The sequence below is a fragment of the Haliaeetus leucocephalus genome, unplaced genomic scaffold (genome assembly GCF_000737465.1).
Source record: "Haliaeetus leucocephalus isolate CR32 unplaced genomic scaffold, Haliaeetus_leucocephalus-4.0 Scaffold110, whole genome shotgun sequence".
Classification (NCBI taxonomy): domain Eukaryota; kingdom Metazoa; phylum Chordata; class Aves; order Accipitriformes; family Accipitridae; genus Haliaeetus; species Haliaeetus leucocephalus.
Genome location: NW_010972546.1, coordinates 281,317 through 301,569, shown reverse-complemented (window position 1 = coordinate 301,569; position 20,253 = coordinate 281,317). Strand labels below are relative to the sequence as shown.

General features: G+C 43.2%; 2 protein-coding genes across 4 annotated transcripts in view; both read right to left on the bottom strand.

Annotated features, from left to right (window-relative positions):
• The window catches only part of SPOP (speckle-type POZ protein), a 30,735-nt gene extending 27,384 nt beyond the window's left edge, over nucleotides 1-3,351 (bottom strand). The window contains exon 1 of one of the 3 annotated variants that reach the window (XM_010585471.1): nucleotides 3,267-3,351. The gene's annotated coding sequence lies outside the window, so the exon portion shown is untranslated. Of the gene's footprint in view, nucleotides 1-2,355; nucleotides 2,661-3,266 lie in introns of those variants that run through there. The other 2 variants (XM_010585472.1, XM_010585470.1) reach the window with 2 other exon arrangements.
• Nucleotides 3,352-15,015: 11,664 nt separating this feature from the next.
• Nucleotides 15,016-20,148, bottom strand: SLC35B1 (solute carrier family 35, member B1). The gene is made up of 9 exons (XM_010585469.1): nucleotides 19,960-20,148; nucleotides 19,671-19,774; nucleotides 19,305-19,435; nucleotides 18,714-18,744; nucleotides 18,342-18,499; nucleotides 17,868-17,994; nucleotides 17,144-17,250; nucleotides 16,712-16,865; nucleotides 15,016-16,357 (listed from the first exon to the last, which is right to left on the bottom strand). The coding sequence occupies exons 1-9, from the start codon at nucleotides 20,067-20,069 to the stop codon at nucleotides 16,305-16,307; spliced, it is 975 nt and encodes a 324-aa protein (XP_010583771.1). The 5' UTR covers nucleotides 20,070-20,148; the 3' UTR covers nucleotides 15,016-16,304.
• Nucleotides 20,149-20,253: the final 105 nt, after the last annotated feature.

Below are 20,253 nucleotides of genomic sequence, written 5' to 3'. Positions count from 1 at the left end.
TGAAACTAAGAAAAGAAGTTCTAACATATTTACAGATACGGTTTCTGAAAAACAACAACTTCTTTACCTCCTCAAGGGTACGAATACTTCAATATCAGGCTAGTTTCCTGTCCAGTCATGTGTTTCTAGAACTTGGGACTCATGCTTTATTTAAGAGGTCTCTCAAGTACAAAGTACAAGACAGAATGCAGTAGCAGCTTATCGACTGAGAATCAAGCAGCAACACTCTCAATAAAGGTTTTTTATTTGGGTTTGTTTTGTTTTTAAAAAACATTTTTGTTGTATTTCCTTTCTGTGCTGAGTAGGAAACACCAGCAGTCAGAGGTTGGAGGAATACAGCAACATCTTACATAATACTCCAATCGTGCAGAAAATTGAGCCAAAGCTGGGAGGAGAGAAGGAATTTTACAAAATTACAGTGGGTATTTCCAAGCGTGGAACTATGAGTGCAATCCGTAACATAGCAATAGCTCCTGTTCGTACAAGACATAGACATCTTTCCCAGCTTTATGCCCAATTTTGCAGAAATAATGTCCAGGAAGAAATGAAGCAGATGATTTCAAGTTTACAGGTCCACTGTGAGCCAGGCAGTGGAATGGCAAGCCCCATGAGTAAAATGCTGAACAGAAGGGTGTGCCAAGAATAAAGCTGGTAAGTCCCTCTTATTGTAAACTGGATTGGTATCTAGAAAAATCACACAGGGCAACGAACTCAGTTCACAGTACATACCTAACACTAGGTCCATCTAGAGGCTCAGCTGCAGTTCAGAGATTAACCCTAAACCTCCCCCCACACTGGTCAAGCTGGTTCAGTGGAAACTAATTGAGAGAAGACTCTGGTGAATGGAATTGTTTTTAACATTTATCAAGTCTAATCAACCTAATACTATTGCCAGTACTGGTACCTTCTCCGTGTTAAAACATCAGGTAATTCTAAGACCAATTACACAAGAAATAGTATTTTTTTAAACACTCCACTATGATCTGTGCAGTCAGCGATGGTACTGCTTACTGAGACCATGTGTCAAACCAAAACCCCTTCCGTTTTAACTCCCTCCCTGATCTGTATCTATGGGCAAATCCTGGAGGTTTTGGGGAGTAAACACAATTAGTTTTATAATAGTGGTAACTATACTCAAGTAAATCGGGGTAATAGATTTGATAGTAGTTTCTATGATCTTATGGTAGGTACAGTTTTGTATTACTGTCCTCTACTGATACAGTGACAGGATGACAGCTTGCAATGTACTTCTGCTATCATGTTGTCTTGATTTTGATACCCATCCATGACAGAAGTACCATTAAGAAAAAAAAAATAATCTTTTTTCTTCAGGTCACAATGAAGCAAGTGACATAATGAAACCAAATCACTCTGGGCATCTGGTTAGAAATGTCACTGAAAAAGAAGCAAGCCAGGTATATGTTTTACTTAACTAATTTAGTTTTTTTTATAACCAAAGAGTTCTGTTTTATAAAGCATAAATAATAATCTAATTCTTCAGACTTTTATAGGGCTTCCCATCAAGCCACTCCAGACAAAACCACTTAGAACTCTAAAAGCAAAGGAAAAAAATAAAAGAGATCACAAAAAAGTATTCCTTTTCATTATGTCACAATGACGCTCTACAATCACAAATGTAAACACATTTAATAGTGCTGAGTTACAGAAAAATGCCAACAAATAACATTACAGTCTATATTTTTCTCCCATCTAAAACCTCCTGTCAGAAAAAGACAATTCCATTTCACAGGCAGCTTGACAAATACTCCGGGAATAATATTTTACCTTTATAATATCACCTATCACTAATCAAGATAATGCCTGTACCAAGTACCAGCACTCTGCTATCAAATCACATTAGCAACACACTTAACTGCGAAAGGGAATTCTTTTGCCTTTCCATACTGCATGATGATGCACCACTTCCTTTAAACACCACTACAGGCCTGAGACACAGCTAAGAAATACCAGTACAGATCCCAGACACCCTGGGGTCTAATTCATACGAAGCCCGAGTTCCCTCCCGATTTAGAAATGTGCCTCACAGTCCTCAGTGGTGAAGCTACAACCTGTCATCCCTTACTTGGTTATGCTGTTAGTCATCTCAGTTTTTCCACTCCAGCCCTTATTTCCTTTCTCCCACTCGTGTTTCCTTACTCAGTTCCTGGCACCCCACTGAACCTCTATCCCTGCCCGGGGATCTCTAGGAATCCCCTAACCAGGCCTCCCCCCAACTTTTCCCCGCCGCACCCCCCCCCCCTCAGGCCCTGCTCCCTCGCTCGCACCCTTCCACCCAGCCAAGCGACTGATCCCTCTCTCCCCTCAACTCCTGCCCCCCTTCCCCACAGCTCTTACCTCCTGGCCCTACGAGTGACTCCTACCGCCGGAGGAAGCCCTGCTCCGAGGCAGGCGGGGAAGCCCGAGAAGCCCTGTCCCAGGCAGGTGCGGCGGGTGGGGTTCTCGCCCCCCGGACTCTGCCCCCCCACTCCGCAGCCAGCCCCCCTAGGAGAACACCAGCAGCTGGAGCTCACTATTTGGCAGCATGTCTTCCTCCTCCGATTCCCCCCAAGCAGATGCAGAGGCTCAATATTCCGCAAGTCCCCGCAGAAGCCTTCTGCGCAGGCGCCGAGTTGACGAACAAGCAGGATATGGCTGTTCCCAGCGCTCCCCTCCCGGCCGCGCATGCGCAACAGGCGAACCACGCCGCCCCGCCCCCGCGCAAAAAAAACACTGTGCATGCGTATTAAAATCTCGCGCACGACCCAACCGCCCGCCTCCAGCTTCCTCCTGTACACGCGCCCTCTGCCGCCAGTCCAGCTTCCGCGCATGCGCCCGCGCCTCCGAACACGCCCTCTTCCCCCCTCCCCTCCGCTGCGCATGCGCGCTGGGGCGCCGTCCTCCCGCTTCTCCTCTCGGCGGCTCACATTCTGGCAGCGCGGTGGAGCATGCGCTGTGTGCCCTGGGGTCCCCTCAAGTGTCACGGCTCACTATTTGGCGAAGAGCGACTCCTTGTCGCAGTGCCACTTAAAAACAAGACGGGGGAGGACGGGCAGGCCCGTGCGGGTCTCTCACTTCCCAGTCGTGTGGCAGGGCCGCCGCAGCGAACAGAGGCGAGCTGCCCCGCATACACCTCGCAGAGGCAAGCGGGGGGGGGGGCGACGACGACAACAACACTACCTTCCCCCCGTCCCTGTGGAGGTTTCCAAGTCCTCGCCCAATTCCTTTTTTTTTTTCTTCTTTTCCCCGCACGGCCCCTCCCACCTCACCTGAGAAGGATACCGCTGCCTGCTGTCCCCTTGCGGTCTCCTCATACCGCCCTAAACTGACACATCCGGGCTCCCCACAAACACCCGCCTCTCGGAGAGCGGCGAGCTGCGCCTGCGCGGGGAGGGACGGGGAGCAAGGGAGGCGGGGGAAAAGGCGGGAAAGGCGTCGAGTGAGGTGGCGCGCGCCGGCTGCCCTTTCCTCACGGCTCTGTGAGGAATCGGCTGGCGGGGGTAACGGCGCGCCGTTCTCCGCTTTCTGCTTTGGAGAACTCTTTTGTTCTGGTGTTGTGTGAGGGTTGAGGGCTCTGCTTGGAGTTGGTGTAGGGTTTTATTTTAAATCTCTTCACTCCGGGAGGAAGTGTGAGGGGAGATGAGAGGGTGTACTTTTTTTTCTCTTGGTGTGGTGGTGTGGTCTGGTTTCACCTTTCCTCCTTGTTCCGTTGAGGGTCGGGCTTACTGTTGCGTAGTGAAAATACAAACAGTTCTTCCCCCTTCTCTCACTTAAGGCTGGGTTGTGGGCCGTTTCAGCACACAGGTCGCCAGTGCTTGTGAAGAACGGCTCCCCACACTTGCACAATGAAAATTTCTTGCCAAGTTTGAGGATGATTGGGGAGTTTTCTCAAAGCACAGCATTTATTTTAACATTTTGAGAAAAGGATTATAAAGCAAACATGCTTTATGTCTGTCATTCAGGGGCCTAGATCAAAAGCTTAAGGGAGACCTTATAGACCTTTCGGTACCCACAAGGGGGTTATCAAGCAAATGGAGCCAGGCACTTCACAGTGGTACATGGCAGGAGGATGAGAAACAAAAGTAAAACCGAGAGATTTAGACTGGATATCAGATTTTTTTTCATCATGACCATAGATGAGCATTTGGACAGGTTGCCCAGAGAGACTACGCAGTCTCTATTGGGGGTTTTCAAGGCCTGATTAAATAAAGCCCTGAGCAAGCTTGTCAGATCTCATAGGTGACCCTGTTTTGAGCAGGTTGGACTAGATGATGTCCTGAAGTCCCAACCCAAATTACCCTGTGATCCTAAGATCTCGTCTATGTATGGGTCTTCTCTTCTAATTTGTAATGGTTTGCAACCAGAGCAAAATTTTCATTGTTAATAATCCTTAATTACTTGAATGTTTGTAGAGAAGTTTATCCAGAACTAGTCTTTCTTTCCTGCCAGTTTCAGTCTCATCTTAGAGTGAATTAATACAATTACACACAAAGCACCCCAATAACCAAATTAGCCAGGTTACGTAATACATATCACAGCTATACTTACTGAAATGAAAGATGCAAAGGCTTTTTATTTCATATCTCATTCTCTCAGATGAAAAATGCTGCTTCTCATAGCACAATTGGTCCTGTACACTAGGCTGCCACATATGTCCACTACTGACTCAGAGAATATTCCCTGTTTTATTGCTAACATTTTCTGCAGTGTCCTGGGTTTTCCTGGCAAGTATCTCATCCAAGTCATGACCAATTCTTGGACCCTGCTTCATTCCTTCATTTCACAAACTGCTGCCTATGGTGACAAAACAGCAGGTAATGCTGCATTGATAATGAAGAAATGCCATAAAACTGCCTCTTGGGAAGTACGGAATTGGTATCAGCATTCCTATTCTGGCTACACGTTTCTCCTAGAAACTTATTTTCTTACCCTACCCATTATCCTGGATTTTATATTCTCAATACAAACTGCGGATTTTTACTGATGTATTTATCCTCTTACAGTTGAAGTACAAAAGGAAATTACAGCACCAGTTTTAGAGAAAACAGAGAGATTTCCCCCCTCCCCTTCTGCATTAGAGCACTTAGGCTGCAGACTTTTGATACAAGGGCTTTCTTAGATAGAACAAACAGAAATGTCTCCTTTAATTCAACACTGGCCATGTGTCACTTAGCGGTAGGGAGGTCAACCTCTTTTGCAGTTTATGACGTTCTCCTGATCAAAATTCTCTTGTTCCCAGGAAGTAGAAAATTAAATCATGTAGCTGTGAAAATGAAGATCGAATTTCACTCTCCTTCATATGAAAAAGTTATTTAGGGTCAATTCTGCCCTCATAAGTGACAGATAGAAGTGAAATGCTGTCACTTACTCTTCACAAACCCTACCACCTTCTATCTTTAATACAATTCTGTAATAAAATTACTGGACAATTCCTAGGTGCAGGTACTGCTTGAACCTTGAAAACTTGCATGGGGATATGCTGATGTATGTGTGTTTTGACACTACTGTCCACATGAGAGTACCAAATTCTCAAATGCATTCACTTTGGGGATAATTCTCAGTATCATCTGAGTGATACAAGACAGGTTGTTTTTTCTGCATGAAAAGAACCAGTAAATGCTAATGTACATACAGGTTTGGAGTTGTTACTTTTGTGTATATGTAAGTTTGATTTTTATGTGAAGCTGATTAAACTGATGTCCATGAAAGTCGTGTGCAAGAATTTTAAATAGCTCCTGCTTTTTAATATTCACTTCCTCTTTGGTTTTAATTATTTTGTTCCTACGTTTTCCCTTTCAATTTACTAAAAATCTAGAAATGTAATTAGAGAGAGGCTGAACTCAGAGAAAGCTGCCAGCATTTCTACATCATGATTAAATATATCAGCCATCCCTTTAGTGAGAGACTGAAAAACAGGATTCTCATAATTATCTCCCTGTTATCCAGGAAAGAATCTGCAACACGTACGGATACAGAGTTATTGAAAATGCAGCACTAATTAAAATCTCATATAGGCTCCTGATGATTGGGAGAGTATGAAAACACAGTTATTTAATTATTTCCTGTATTTGCTATCTTTGTTACAAAAACAAACAAAACCATTCTAAACAAAACCCATCTCCAGTCACTGGGGAGACTTAATGAAGCTTTTATATATGTAACAGTCACACAAACATGGCAAGTTGCTTGATTCACCTCTCCTTGTACCAGTGAGACATCTATGTAACTCATTTTCCATATGTAACGCAAAAGGAATGCTGTGGTATATTCACAAACAGTAATGCAATCGTTGCTTGGTTTGAGGATATGGTTACTGTTTGTTTGTTTGTTTGAAATTTAAGACATAAAAAGAATCTTGGTATTATAGGCTTTTATGGTTTCATTGTGAAATAGTAATATTTGTGTCATAACCAATTAAAAATCTAGTATCTAATAGGTTATCCTTCCAGTCTGACTTCTGCTAGGGTATCTCCATCCTCTTGAAAATGTCATGCTCTCACCTAGCCCAGTACAAAGCCTACATTATTATTTATCTTGTCAAAGGAGTCTAAGCTTTGGCACTAGCAGAGCACACTAGAGGACAGTTAAGTGCCGATATGGTTTGTGATGAAAGGAAAAGCTTCTGAGATACTGGCTGCTTTGAACTATGTAAGTCTGAGCATTCTCCAGGGAAAGGAAACGGATGAGTTTTTTCTTTTGCAACCCTTTTCCTCAAAATTTAATTTGCAACAGAATAGCAAGTACTGAGCTAGATAGCGTCCAGTATCCCCACTTTTCCTTCACTATAAATTAAGTAATCTTCAGTGTTGGATGGAGTAGGAGGGTAAGTTGAATGTTACCCATCTTTTAAAACTTTTAAAAGTGTAAAGAAGTTAAGCAGCTTACTCATATTACAAAAAAAAAAAAGAGAAAAAATTGGAAAACCAGTTGCTTCCAGTTTCAAAGCAGAAATCCAGAAGAGTATAAGAATTAGGTGGGTTTTAGGCATCCGGATTCAAAACTATGACTAAAACCAGTTCTTCTTCAACAGATGTATAAAATCACAGGTACCTATATTTTTCAGGTACTGCCCTTTCTTACCTGAAAGTTCACTTAAGCGTTGCCAGTTTCTAGTTATGCATGTGCTCAAAACCATCATTGCCTGAGCACTTAAGCAATTAGCTTCTACTTTCATTACATTTGGATCCAGTAGCACCTATGTCCCTTGGAGCATGAAAGGATAAATTTGCTCTAGCACAGCCACCACATACATACAGCATTAAATTCAGTAGAAAACACAATAGCAATCAGCACTTCTATGAGAAAGTGCCTGCTGTTAGTGGTGGGATACTCTCCTTTTTCACATACAAACCATTCTGAGTTTCCTGCTATGCATATTTCTTGTCCAAATTTGCTTTCCTGACTTCAAAATACTGTAAGATAACTTAACTTAGTCATTGTTGCTGCGATTAAAAACTACTTTTATTTGTGAGAAAACAAACATTGTTTAACAAAATCTTGACCTCCTTTGGAAAAACTCTGACTTAGAGATTTTAATTGCAGGGAATCTGTTCATGGTGCTATTTTTGCATGTATTGGAAAAGTATCAAAGCTAATTTTTTAGAAGAGGAAATTATACTTTAAAATGCACTATTGTGAGAAAGTGACTCCCTAACGTCTTTGAGTTGGTGCTTTGTTTCTCGTTAGAAGCATCTCCTGTCTTCCCTGATGAGCCTGCTCTTGTTTTCAGTGCTGGTTTGCTTTAAGATGCTTTTGATCCTGTATTCATTAAAACCTGATCCTGCTGCTTCCCACCAGCCCTAATGGTCTGTGAAATTATTTTCCTTTCTCCAAGATGCTGTTAACTCTGCTAGCACCTGCAGAGTAGAGGAGCTCAGAACATTGTCAGAAGTCCTCCGATTTATTCAAACCAGCTCTTCTCCACAAACAAGAATTAATCTTCAATGTTATCACAGCAATCTTCCTTAGTGGAGAAGTGGGAACGGACTGTAACAGAGTCTGAGGTTTTTTATCACTGCTGTTTTCCCCTTCTAGAGGTACAGAGAGATAATTGGACAAAAGAGTTGAAAATTGAGGATAAGATTCACTCTGTATAACAGAGCATGAAAGTATGAATGAGCATAAAGGGCTCAAACAGCTGAAGGGGTGGGGAGGGGGGGGGAGAAAAAGAGAGGAAGTAAATCCAGTATGAAAAAAGTAGGGAACAATGAAGAGAAGTGATGTAGTAAAGGGAGAATGTAAAAGTGCATATGCAGCCTGGACCTTGCAGGGAATAACACCAGTTAAGGGAAAAGTAGCATTTTTAAGGTATCCACAAAGTAAGAATTTTTCAATTACTCAGCATCAGGATTCATAACTAGATGACAGTTTAGTCTTGTTCTATTTTTTTAATGCTGGTGGAAGAGAGCTCTCTAAGTTTGTGCTTTCAACACAATGATAAATATTAGCTATCAATATGCACTTTATTACACAAATTCTAGCAAGTATTGTGACTTAAATATTGCTACTCTAGAACATCCTTATAGAACCCAAGAGCTTAATGTGGAGCTAATCAGTTCTTTGGTTTTGCCTTCTCATTAGCAATGCCCTGCAATGTCTATTATGGCATTAAGTTACTGCAACCAAAATGGCAGTAATGAGTATTCAGATGTTTAATTTCATTTGAAGATGCATTCAGTTATTGCACAGAAAATTGTTTTCTAGAACAGTGATTTCAAAACCAAGCATTCAGAAGCCATAAAGACCAGCCAAAAGTAAGGCTGTCCATGCAATATTTTGGTCTTATTGTAGAGATCTGTATGCTGTAGTCATTAATTGCATGAACACATTATCCTTAAACTGATTTTCTAAGGAGACAAAGTTTAGGTTGTTCCTATCTTTCTACCCCATCCCTCAATAACTTCTAATTCAGCAGTGTTTTCCAACCAAATTAAAAAAAAAGAAGTAGAGGTCTCAGAGATCATTGCATTCTACCACGTTCCACCAAAGTAAGGGTTGGGTAGAGAAAAGGGACCTCCCCAAGTGCTCTAAGACATTACACTACAGTTTAATAACCACTAGTGTGTCCGCATGGGGGAGAAACTCTGAATATGCTGCATATGGAGAACGCTTAAATGGGAGACACAATCAACCACAAACCTCAAATCTGTAGGAAACTAGGTGTTGCTAATTCCAGTATTTACAGAACTACTTTCTTTACTGGACTGTGCTATCCCTTTCTGTGACTGGGTAAGTTTATAGATAATGAAATGAAATGTTGCATCCTGTATGGGTTCCCAAGATTTATGTAACTCACACTTCCTAAAATATTTACTGACTGCAAAAATAATTGATTTCTTCCTGGGCATTTCCTGAATTATCAGCTAATGGTGTCTTGCTGCTTAGGAATATTAATGAAGCTATCTTAACCAGTACCTCTGTGATTTTAAGTGATAATATGCTTCATGCAATATAGACAGAAGGGGGGAAAAAAAAGACATCTTAGAATTTATCAAACCAGAGAAAATAAGGCTTATGTCAAAACTATGGACTAATTTGAAGTGCCCAACTTGATACATCTCAGGCTTTGTTATTTAAAGAAGCTGGTAATTCAGTTGTGCTTAGTGTGTTCAGATCTGAATTTTACACCTCTCCAGGTGTAGTTGGGAACACTCCCTTTCTGCAGATCTAGTCTAGTTGTTCGTACAAAAATAACAAACTTGGTAATCATTGGAACACTTTAGGTTATTAGAGTGCCACACAGGTCCTAAGGCAGAGGCAGAATCTGCTAATCCAAAATGGTGTTTTTTAATCCCGAGACAAGGATTTTGTTTTTCTTGCCACATTCACTGTAAAACTAATTAACAAATTATAGCCTGTCATGTTCACTGAATGAGATCTCTCAAGACCTTGGGAGAAAGTGACACTACAATTCTGAGAATAAACTAAATCAGAGCAGGCTGCAAATCTGCCTGGAAAGCAGAGTCCACTCCTCAAAGCTGATACGGAATAAGAGAGGCAGCCTTTGCCTGGAAAACAGTTTGCATTGTTCTGAGAAGTGATTTTTAGAAGTTTAGCTAATGAATGTCAGGCAATCATGCTGCCAGAGGACACACACTCAACTGTCTACTTTTTCCACTACCACAGAAACTGGAGACAATGATCCCTACTGTGTGAGTGTACTTGAGAGGATTGAGATTTTTATTGTCTTGTAATGTTTAATTTTAGGTGGGAAATAGTCCTTTGGAGAACAGTTTTCTGCTGATGATGAGAAAAGGCCATTGCAGACGGGCCTACTATGCCCTCTGTTCATGTTCCAGGGCCACTGCAAGATTCCTTAGTGTTGTCTTTAAACTGGCTATTGTAAAGGGGAAATTACAACAACATTGGATTAAAAAGTGGAGGGTGCTAGTCCCACCTGCAGAAAAGCAAATCACTATGTACGAGCACCATTATGGAAATCTCTCCTTGCTGTCCCCAAAATTATGTATACCTATTAAAATATTTCACTCCATTCATTCCCATTTTCAAGTTTCAGTCAAGCAAAAGACTTAGTCCTTATTCCAAGTAATGGAAGGTTTCCATGACTGACCTGGCTGGATTTTAACTTTTATGGATTCTTCAGCAACTTGTCTGTGCTAATAGAACTGCTCTTGGGAATGCCTAATGCTGCACATTTGTGCTGCTCTTGGAGTAACTGAAGACCCAGTAAAAGGACCTGAATGTACTTCCAGGAAAAAACACACCACCATCCCTGACTCTGGCAGTCTTTTTTTGCATTCTTATAGCAAAACACCTCTAATGAATGAGTCAGTATTTCAACAAGTACTGTGTATGAAAACCATGCTGTCTTCTGAACAATTTTTTCCTTTAGAACAGGTTAATTGCTGATAAAAATTTTGAAAATAGGCTGTGAACTTGCCAAAGTAACTGAACTGTGATGACAAAGGTGGTATTAAGTGTTCAGGATCCTATACATGCATAAATATACAAAAAGAATGAAAATAACATTGCAAGCACTGCAGAAAAGCATAGCAAGAAAAAGAGCCATATCACTATTTTTGCTAATTTAATTCTGAAGCTTTAAATGCACTTTTCATCTTATTTTTTTCCTTAAAATATTTAGAGCTTTAAATACCTCATTCCAATGTGACATCCAGCTCAGTTTCAGTCTGAGGCAAATACTGTTTTTCCTGTTCTTTAGATGCATCCCTGGATCACTGTTGTTGAAATTCTGTTAGGTATGAATTGTAAATCTAAGTATGAAACTGTTTATTATAAGAGTACATATTCCAAATGCATACCCCATCCCTATTGGCCTTACAAACTTCTTCCTACTACTAGTCAGCATAAACTTATTACATGCTAAAGTGGGACTCTAAAGCTAGCATGTGTTTTCCCCTATGGGTGCTATTCTGATTCTCACGTGCTTTTTGGTCCATGAAATCTGATAGGAATTCCCATTTCCTTTGCAAGACTGTGTGGAATCCTGTAGGATAAGCTCACATAATCACCAACTCTTAACTGAGCGGCACAGCATAAATCCTAGTTGTTCTTAAGAACGTTAGGGTTGGGGTTTTTAACTGGTATCTTCAAGATTGGCAATTCATTGATTTCAAAGCAGTAATGGCAACATCCTTACCCCTTAAGCTGTTGTCATTTGAGCATCAGCCTTTACTACGCCGTGACCAGAAAATGATAACTGTTATACAATTATATCTACCTCTACAAGATATACACGCATACAGTATCATCTACCTTATTCTATGTGCTCTCTAAACATTTGGGTTTTTTTAAACAGCTGCTGATGGAGTTGCAGAAGGAGCTCGTAAAAACAAGGAAGATGAAAGGAAAAGGAACGCAGCTGCCAAATTTTCCCCCCTGTGGATGCCATGTCTCAGTTAGCTATGAAATAAAACTTCACCTTTCTTAGCTGATACATCAGCGAGCTCCTCCTGGAGGGACAACAGGCACAAACACTGCAGCAATGTAATCTGCTGTTTATTCTCAGTACGTGCGTGACTATTCTCATCTCCCTGGAACCACCAAGAACTGACAAGGTTCCTAGGAGAATTCTGGCAGAAATGTTTTCAAAAACATCGACTTTGATGCCAATGGCTGCTGCTGTGCAGGAAGCCAGCTCTTTGTGTTACATGAGGACAAGAGGACATGCAGGTGTGCACAATCTTATTTATACCCATGCTGTCTGTACTGAAGGCCATTCTGCAGAAGAGATGGTGATTGTCCTAAAGCTTCTAACGACTTAGCTTCAATGTAGTCTCTGCTGATGGTCAAAAAAGAATTAAGCAGAATAAAAATGGAAGACCTTGATTTCCACATTATGTTTTTACTGTAAGCACAAAGACTTGAAGTACAGTTATATCACTAATTAAAGAGGAACTGCTTTTTTGTTGTTTTTCTCCTTATATTTCTAGAAAATTATTGAAATAACAGTTCCCCCTGCTGGTAACTAGCTGAGTCATAAATGGACTCAGAGTTGGGACTCTGGGACTTTTGTTGGGACAACAAAAAGCAGAGGAGAGGAAGGTGGAATCTCTTCCTAACTTCTCAGTCTGACCTTCATGTTTTGCACTTGCAGGGCTTCGTCTAAGGCACTTAATAAACTAATCTCCCACTCAACTGATTTCCCTTCCTCTTCTACTCAGAGAAAGACCAGTCACATCCGCTAAGGAAGGAGCAAACCACAAGCATTCCGTTTAGTAACTCCTTGGCAAGTCAGCCCAAACTCAAAACATTACACAGTGAGTGTTCAAAGCACCTACCATCTTGGCTGCAGAGGGTGATGTTTTGCACTTTACAAAAACTTTTCATTTTGGAAAATATGACATTATCACAAAACTATTGCTTGCTTACAGCTGGGGAAAGAAAGACAGATCAAGCACACAAGACTAAAAAGAACAAGGTAGTCTTTTTTTATTTAACTAGATTTGCACCCTTCTAATAAACTGGAGAATGTCTAAAAAAAAGCAGAGATGAACCGAGTCATAGCAGGACCAGTGAAGCCCAGACTGTTGGTAGAGGACCTGGGCACTGTGCTTTGATTCCTTGAAACCTCTGAGCTGCTTATAGGTACACATGCTACCACAGAACACTTCCTTCTTTGAATAAGCAAAATATAACTTGCCAGCAGCAGTTAGAGATTCCTTTGCATAGCCATACCCTAGATGTTATGCAGTAAGTTCTGTCAACACATTGTATGTTACTAATCTCTTACTTGAAAGAAAGCCTTTCCTGATACTTCACGAAAAATTCAAACATTGCCTCTGAAGACACTTGCGCTGTTTATAAAAAAAAAAAGAACAAAGCCAAAAAATTATTAAACAAAATTATCCCTCTGCAAAAGGTACCTCAAAGAAGAGCTACCATTTCTAATAGGAAAAAGTAACACGGAAGATGAAAACTTTACTGGATCCTAACCCAGTTCCCTTGGAGTTTACCTGTCTTTAAATAAAGGGACAGCTAACTCAAGCAGGAACATACACCAAAACCCACCAGGCAGGCTTCTCAAAATGTGGCAACCAGTCTGTCACTGGGGAGAGGTATTAGAGCAATCCTCCCAGCAGCTCAAAGCTGGGGACCTGTTTTGCGGCAGTGTTGTTAGAACTGTCCAAGATGAAAAGGCAGTGGCGATTTGAAAATAGCTTCTTGAATTGCTTTTGTAGCCTCCTCTGGGATCTAGCAGTACGTGAGGTCTGGAGAGAAGACAGCAAGCTGTCCAAGGAAATCCAAAGGATTCAGGCTCAAGGTAGGTACAAGAGCTGCCTTTGTTTTAAGAAATTCTTACTGAGAGTCAGAGGTGCAGCAAGAACCAAGCTGGAGCAATACCAGGAATAGACTTTAGAGCTAAAGTGGGTCAAGGGAGCCTGCAGCAATCAGGAGAGAGAAAATCTTCTTTATTTTCTTTCTTTTTGGCAGACTGATCTTTAAATCTGTGCTCTGAATACAGACAAGTTGGAGATATTGGTAAAGACAGATCTTGGCTTAGAAAATAGATTCTAGGAAGCTCCCAGCTTCTTTCTTTCTGCTGGTCGTCTAGGCTGCTGCAGTGTGGGGAAGGGGGCAGATCTGTGGCTTTGAGCAAGAGTTCACTTGAAACTATATTGGCTTCTTTTCAATGGTTAAGAAAAGAATTAACAAAGTCTTTTTTTTCCTTTTTTTTTTTTTTTTTAAGACACATTCTCTCCTAGAGTTACTAGGGGGAGAAGAGTTCAGGAAGAGCAGTCTCTGTACACAGAAGAGGCAATTTGGCTTGAGATGCTGTAAATAAAAAGGAAATCACCAATAACAGACTGATAACATGGTGGAAAAAGGTTGCTGCTATCTCACTCAATTTCTGATCTTATACTTTCCCAAGAGTTTTAGTGAGTATTGAATTATTGCTAATAAGCAATTCTGCTTCTGTGGAATCAAAATAGAGTGATTTCCCTTTGATTTGTAGCACACCATTTGTAGCTCTAGAATAGAGTAGTGGTTTGTAACAGCAATGACTCAAATATTCTTAACAGGCAACATGTTTGAACAGAAATTCCAAGATTATCACAAGGAAGTGAATGGTTGAGGGAGTAAGTGATTTATAATGCATTTTTCAGGTGTTTGTATTTGCACACCGACAGGGGAGCTGGGTCTATTCCTACATTAGATAACTAATTTAATAGAAGGGAAAACAAGTCTGCAAAACTAACAGAATGGAGAGTTTGCCTAGAATCTTTTTGCTGCTTTTCGTTGCTGAGTTTGAGAATTGGTTAAATTTAAGATAGTGCTAAGAGATAGAGGACTGCAAGTCATATAAACACAGAGAAAAGATAGTTTTATGATTAAATCACACAAAAGATAATTAATTAATTCTTATCTCTGCCACAGTGTTCATGAACAAGTCATGCCATTTCTCTGCTCCCTCTTATAAAATGGAAATAGTATTCATTACCTTAGAGATACTGGAAAGCATAACTGTCTTCAGGGAAGCCAGAATCTCCATACAGTACCAGATGCCAGCACACGGTGTTCACCAGGCAGTATTCATGGAGTTAAGTCACAGAAACTTTTACTTCAGGATTCTCTACTACTGAGAACATGTTTGTTTGCTACTTATCACTTGACCTTTAAGACAATGTAAGTTAGCCAAGAGGCGAAGGTGACAAAGAAAAATCTTTTAATACCCTGGGGTTAATTTTCCACAAAATGTGTTGTTTGAGCAGAACTATAGGATAGTAAGACAGATTAAATGAAAACGAAATCTGAGGCCAAAAAAGTTGTAAGAAACACTGGAGGGGTAGGGGAAGCAGGGGATGGAGAGGGAGAGACTGACAACAGCCGCTCAGGAAAGAGATCAAGATCCCATCTGGAGGGGCAAAAGGCCAAAGCCACAGAACAGATGGAGACCAAGTGACAGCTGGTAGAAACATGCTTTCATGTGTAAAGTTTGCTCTTCAGAGAATTTTGCTCCCCAACTCTGAAGGCATCATTATGATAATAACTCCTCCCCACACAACACTGGGGAGCTAGCCTGTGCTCAGGAGCGGGTGTTCGTAAGCTCACCATGATGGTGGGTAATTAACAAGGGCCCTTTCAACATTTAGAAGCTGTTGTCACACAACCTTGGCATGGTTTTAGCAGCAGAGGGTCCTGTTCCTTCATCAGCAGGAGGGATGAAAAGAATTAATTTGGGCCCCACTGGTTAAACAGGTTTCCTGTAAACTTTTACAGATGCCAAGAGTTGCTTCTGTTTTAGAAGGGCTCAGCTGAAGGATATAATGCATCTCGGAGTTTACACATATTGTCTTAATGGAAGAACGTCCAACTGGCTGCTCCACCAACTCAGTTATAGAAAAATCATACAATGAATCAGAAGAGGGGGTTGTCTTCAACAACAGGCATTTAATCCAGGGATCCTGCCAGGCCGCACCAAAGAACTAACATAATTCTAAGACTAGCCCTCTCCTTGGAGAGAGATGTGCTGTTTCTCCCCAAGATCAGCCAACGATACTGAAATTAAAGTTCTGGAAAAGTGGCCATTGTCACTTTTTCTTTAATAAAGATATGAAGGTTTTTTTTCCTGTTAAGGCAAGAATTTCATCCTGCTGCTAGGATCTAGTAATGCAGCCTTGATTACAGAAGAAAAAAAAAAGCTTAATTACAATTAAAACTAAAGTATTACACTTTTAAGACAATTCAGAATTAAAAAACTAAAACAAAAAAAATCCAAACACTCTCCTTCTGATTACCTATCCTGAGTCCAGTTTCATAACAGATTTTGAGGTACAAGACAATAAATTAAAAGTTCATTCCAACTGCGGAGATCAACCATTTCCTCAATGTGATGTCTTCTTTACTCCCTTTCCAAATTTGGCATCGAGTCCAAGGCCTGCAAAGAGATAAAATAATCCATGTGCATAGCAAGTTTCTTCACATTCTTCAAACAAACATAACACAAGGAACTTTGTGAAAAATCAGCTTAACAGCAGCGATTTACTAACGGGCACTCAGAGGCAGTGACTCACCCAGTGGAGGGTTGAGGAAAGACCTAATAGATCTGCTAGAAGTCACACTCCTCTTTCCGTGCACTGGTAAGGCTACTAACTCCCTCTTCCATCCAGACTGTTCTAGTACTATTAGATTTTTTTTGACCAGGGTCTTTTTTTAGCTCTCCCCTCGCTATACATCACCTCTATTTAAGTTAACAGGGGAAACGCCTCAGGTGTTTGTTTCCCCGACTTACCCAAGAACACCAGGACTGTCCCCACCCACTGCATTGTACTGATGGGATTGGCAAATAGAATGACGGACGCTAAAATGGTGAAGAACTTGCGGGTCGTGGTGATGATGGAACAAGTCAGAGGTCCGAAGTATACCACAGTCATGAAAATAAAACTCTGTAAAAAACAAACAGACACCTTTTGTCAGCCTGACTGGAAAAAGTACAACACGGATCCTCTTTTCAGATGAAAAGCCATTGAGCCAGAGCCGAAGAATCTTATTTCAAATCCTGACTATTTGCATACAAACTTAAACCTGTTTTAGTCTGAAGGTAGCCTGTACGGAAAGCAAGCAACAGCCAAAGCAACGGAAAGTGAAGCAGCCTTACTTTGCTCTCTCTGAACTGGGCAAACACATCCCCGTGAAGACTGCAGAACACGGGAAGCGTATTTACCTGACCCAGCGCACTTGTCAGGCCAAACAGTAGGATGTTGTAAATGATGCTGGGGTAGCGTTCCGTAAAACTCAAGAACTCCCAGAGCTCTCCAGTGAACAGTATCCCTGGAAGAAAGATCAAGATGAAAAGCATGAATTACAAGCCAAGGCAGCCCAAGCAGTAGTGTTAATTTCAGTTTACATATAATTTCAGTTTATGCTTGTAACCCAACAGCAGCTACTAAAAGCAAAGACTAAATTCCGCACAGTGGAAAACAAAGAGAACGGGAGAAAAAGTGATCACCTTCCTAGTTAATTAATGAAAAAAGCAATCATTAACTGCAGATCCAATTCTGACAAAACAGTCCCCAGCAATCAATTAGAAGCGCCACTCCCTAATTGGAGCCGAAAGCTACACTGGTACGGTTTGCTTCTCTGCCAGCGTGAGAGAGCCATCAGGTAGAAACCCAGGAGCACAGAGCGAGCCTGACTTCTCACAAGTGAGTCGGGCAGCTGCACTCTGCGTGAAGCGGTGTCCTCTAGTGGGCATGAGCAGAGCTACACTGAGCAACCCCGACTTTTTATATACAAAGAAAAAAAAACCAAAACAAAACATAAAGGAATTTGCAAAAAGTGTTCTAGGCCCATTTTTGGAGCTTGACGCAACGTCTCTTCCCACAGGGTGTCTGTCCCAGGGCGGTCTCTGGGCACAGTGGCTGTGGTTTTTGCAGGATGTTCCTTACCAGCCCCCAGGAACAAGGTGGACCATAGATTAACGTTCAGCATCATGTGATTGGAACCCGTTTGGTAGTGAGCTCTCATGTGGTCCTGAGATACACCAGTCAGCCCATCCAAGGTCAGGGACAGCAGCTAAGAAAAGACGAGACAGAGATAAGAGACAGCAAAGAAAACCTTCATTCTTTATTTCCTCTCTATGGGGAAGATCTTGAGCATTCATTCCCCCTCTTTTTTAAACACCCCAATCACCTATTAAATGGCAATTCTGTGGCCTCAAAACACATGCTAAGAGGGATGCGCGTGTACTCGTGCACTGATCTCATACCACAGCTTAAGAGCGCACCCCTCAAACCCAGGCGTCCTTCTGCAGAAGTGTTTCCACATCAGCTTTAGGTACAAAGGACGCAGCCTTATCGGTGTTGTAACTGCTTGTTCCTCCTCACCCCTGCCAGGGTTATTTGTGCCTTGGCAGTGCTCACCAGAAGGAGTTCTCCGTAGCCAAAGACGTGGTCATCACTCCCAGCACCCTTTTTAGGTTTGTACAGAAACAGGGCCACGCCTGCGACTATCAACAGGACGCAGAGATACTTGGCCGGTGGATACTTCTTCCTCAGCAAAGTCACTCCTAAAAGCATGACTGTAAAGAAGCAACATCACAAACCGCTCCCAGAACCCTTTCACGGGAGTTTGACTTGGCCCAACAGAACAACACACAGATAAAACACCACTTGCTTTTCCCACAGCGGAGCAGACAGGAGGGGAGATGCACTATTTTGACAACAACCGAGGTCCTCGTTGAGGGCACGAGTAATGCACACAAACGTACGAGAAGAAATGTGAAATTTGCTTACCTGGAATGGGCTTACAAGATTTACCTAGGACCTGCAAAAGAAAAATTATATTAACTATTCACATATCATCACGTGCTGGCGATGAGAGAGATCACAGCAATACAGGGGTGACCCTACGGGATCAGACCACCCTGCTGCACCCCTCCAACAAAACGTACCCGATACTTCAAAAAAGAAGACGTGCAAAAAAAACCCAAAACCCAACCCCACCACAGAGCAACTGCTAAATGAATGGTGAAGGTTTCAGAAATTGTCTCGAGCCCTCCAACGTTAGTGCCGACTCCCAATTAGCAAATTCCCATCATCTCTAGGGATTGTTATGCTCTTTCTGGAACAGTCGAAGCAATCTTAACCCCTCTCTACACACCCAGTGCTGACTGAAACATGGCGCTGCAGCCCCACAGACGCAGCTACAGGAAAATAAGTCAAAATCACAGTTTCCCTCCACGTTATTTCACCAGCCGGTTCTTCCACAGCATTAGCTTCCCCTGCACAGTGCCCGTTTTTGGGGTACCCCCAGTGTTAGCGGGTAACGGAGTGCTAAACCGTACACACGAACACCCTCTGCCCCCATCCCCAGCCCCGCTCCACCTGAGTGGGGTAGCTGACGAACTGCAGAGCCGAATTGCTGGAAACCATGGCGCCCAGGTAGGAGAGCGAGCAGGCGGCGTAGAGCCAGCTCCGGGTGCGATCCGCTTTGACGGCGTCGAAAAACCGGATCACTGCAAGGACGACGACGAAGAAGAAAGTCAGGAGGAGCTGCCAACAGTCAAACCTCTAGAAGAACGTCGCGGGGACGCGAGGGACGCTCGACGCCAACGCTCTGCCCGAAGAGCAGCCGCAACCGTCCCCTCCGGGACAGGGCAGGGGGGAAGAACCCCGGACCAGTGACCCAGAGCGGAGCCCACCCCCGGGGGGTGTCAAGTCCCGGTTGGCCGCTCCCGAGACCCGACTTACGGAGCTTGGCGAAGGCGGCGTTGATGACGCACTGGATGAAGACCAGGGTCAGGGCGTACTTGAATTTCTCCTGCTCGGCACCTTCTCCGTACCGTCCCCGTGTGCTGAAAGTAACGGGACACGGTCAAGACAGCGGCGGGGGCCCGGCCCGGAGCCGCCTGCCTCCCTCTCTCTCCCCCGGGGACGCGCCGAGACACCGGGCGGGACTCAGCCCGGGGAAGGCTCCCCCAGGGGCCGGGACCCGCAGCGAGGACGGCCGCCCCCGGGGCTCCCTCTCCCCGGCGCTCACATGCTCTCCTGCAGGATGCCGTAGTAGAAGTAGCAGGCGAAGACGCCCAAGAAGCAGACGGGTAAGCGGAGGCGCTCGGGCAGCGCGGTACCGTTCGCGTTCGCTCCCATGGCGGCGGCTCGGCCGCTCAGCGCCGGGGCCACGTCCAGCGCCACATCCCGCAGCGCGGACGGCGGCGGCGGCGGAGCGGGCTGCCTCATACGCCCGACCTGCGCCCGCCGGTCGATCAGGACCCGCCCGATCTCGGCCGCGATCGTCCGCCTCCCTGCCGGGCTCGCCGCCGGGCGGAGCGGG

Coding starts and splice junctions, on each gene's coding strand:
- SLC35B1 (XM_010585469.1), bottom strand. CDS start 20,069: ATGGGAGCGAACGCGAACGGTACCGCGCTGCCCGAGCGCCTCCGCTTA. Junction 17,251..17,867: donor CACCTTGTTCCTGGGGGCTG/GTAAGGAACATC, acceptor TCTTTCTTCCAG/GGATACTGTTCACTGGAGAG. Junction 16,358..16,711: donor GACAGTCCTGGTGTTCTTGG/GTAAGTCGGGGA, acceptor ATCTCTTTGCAG/GCCTTGGACTCGATGCCAAA.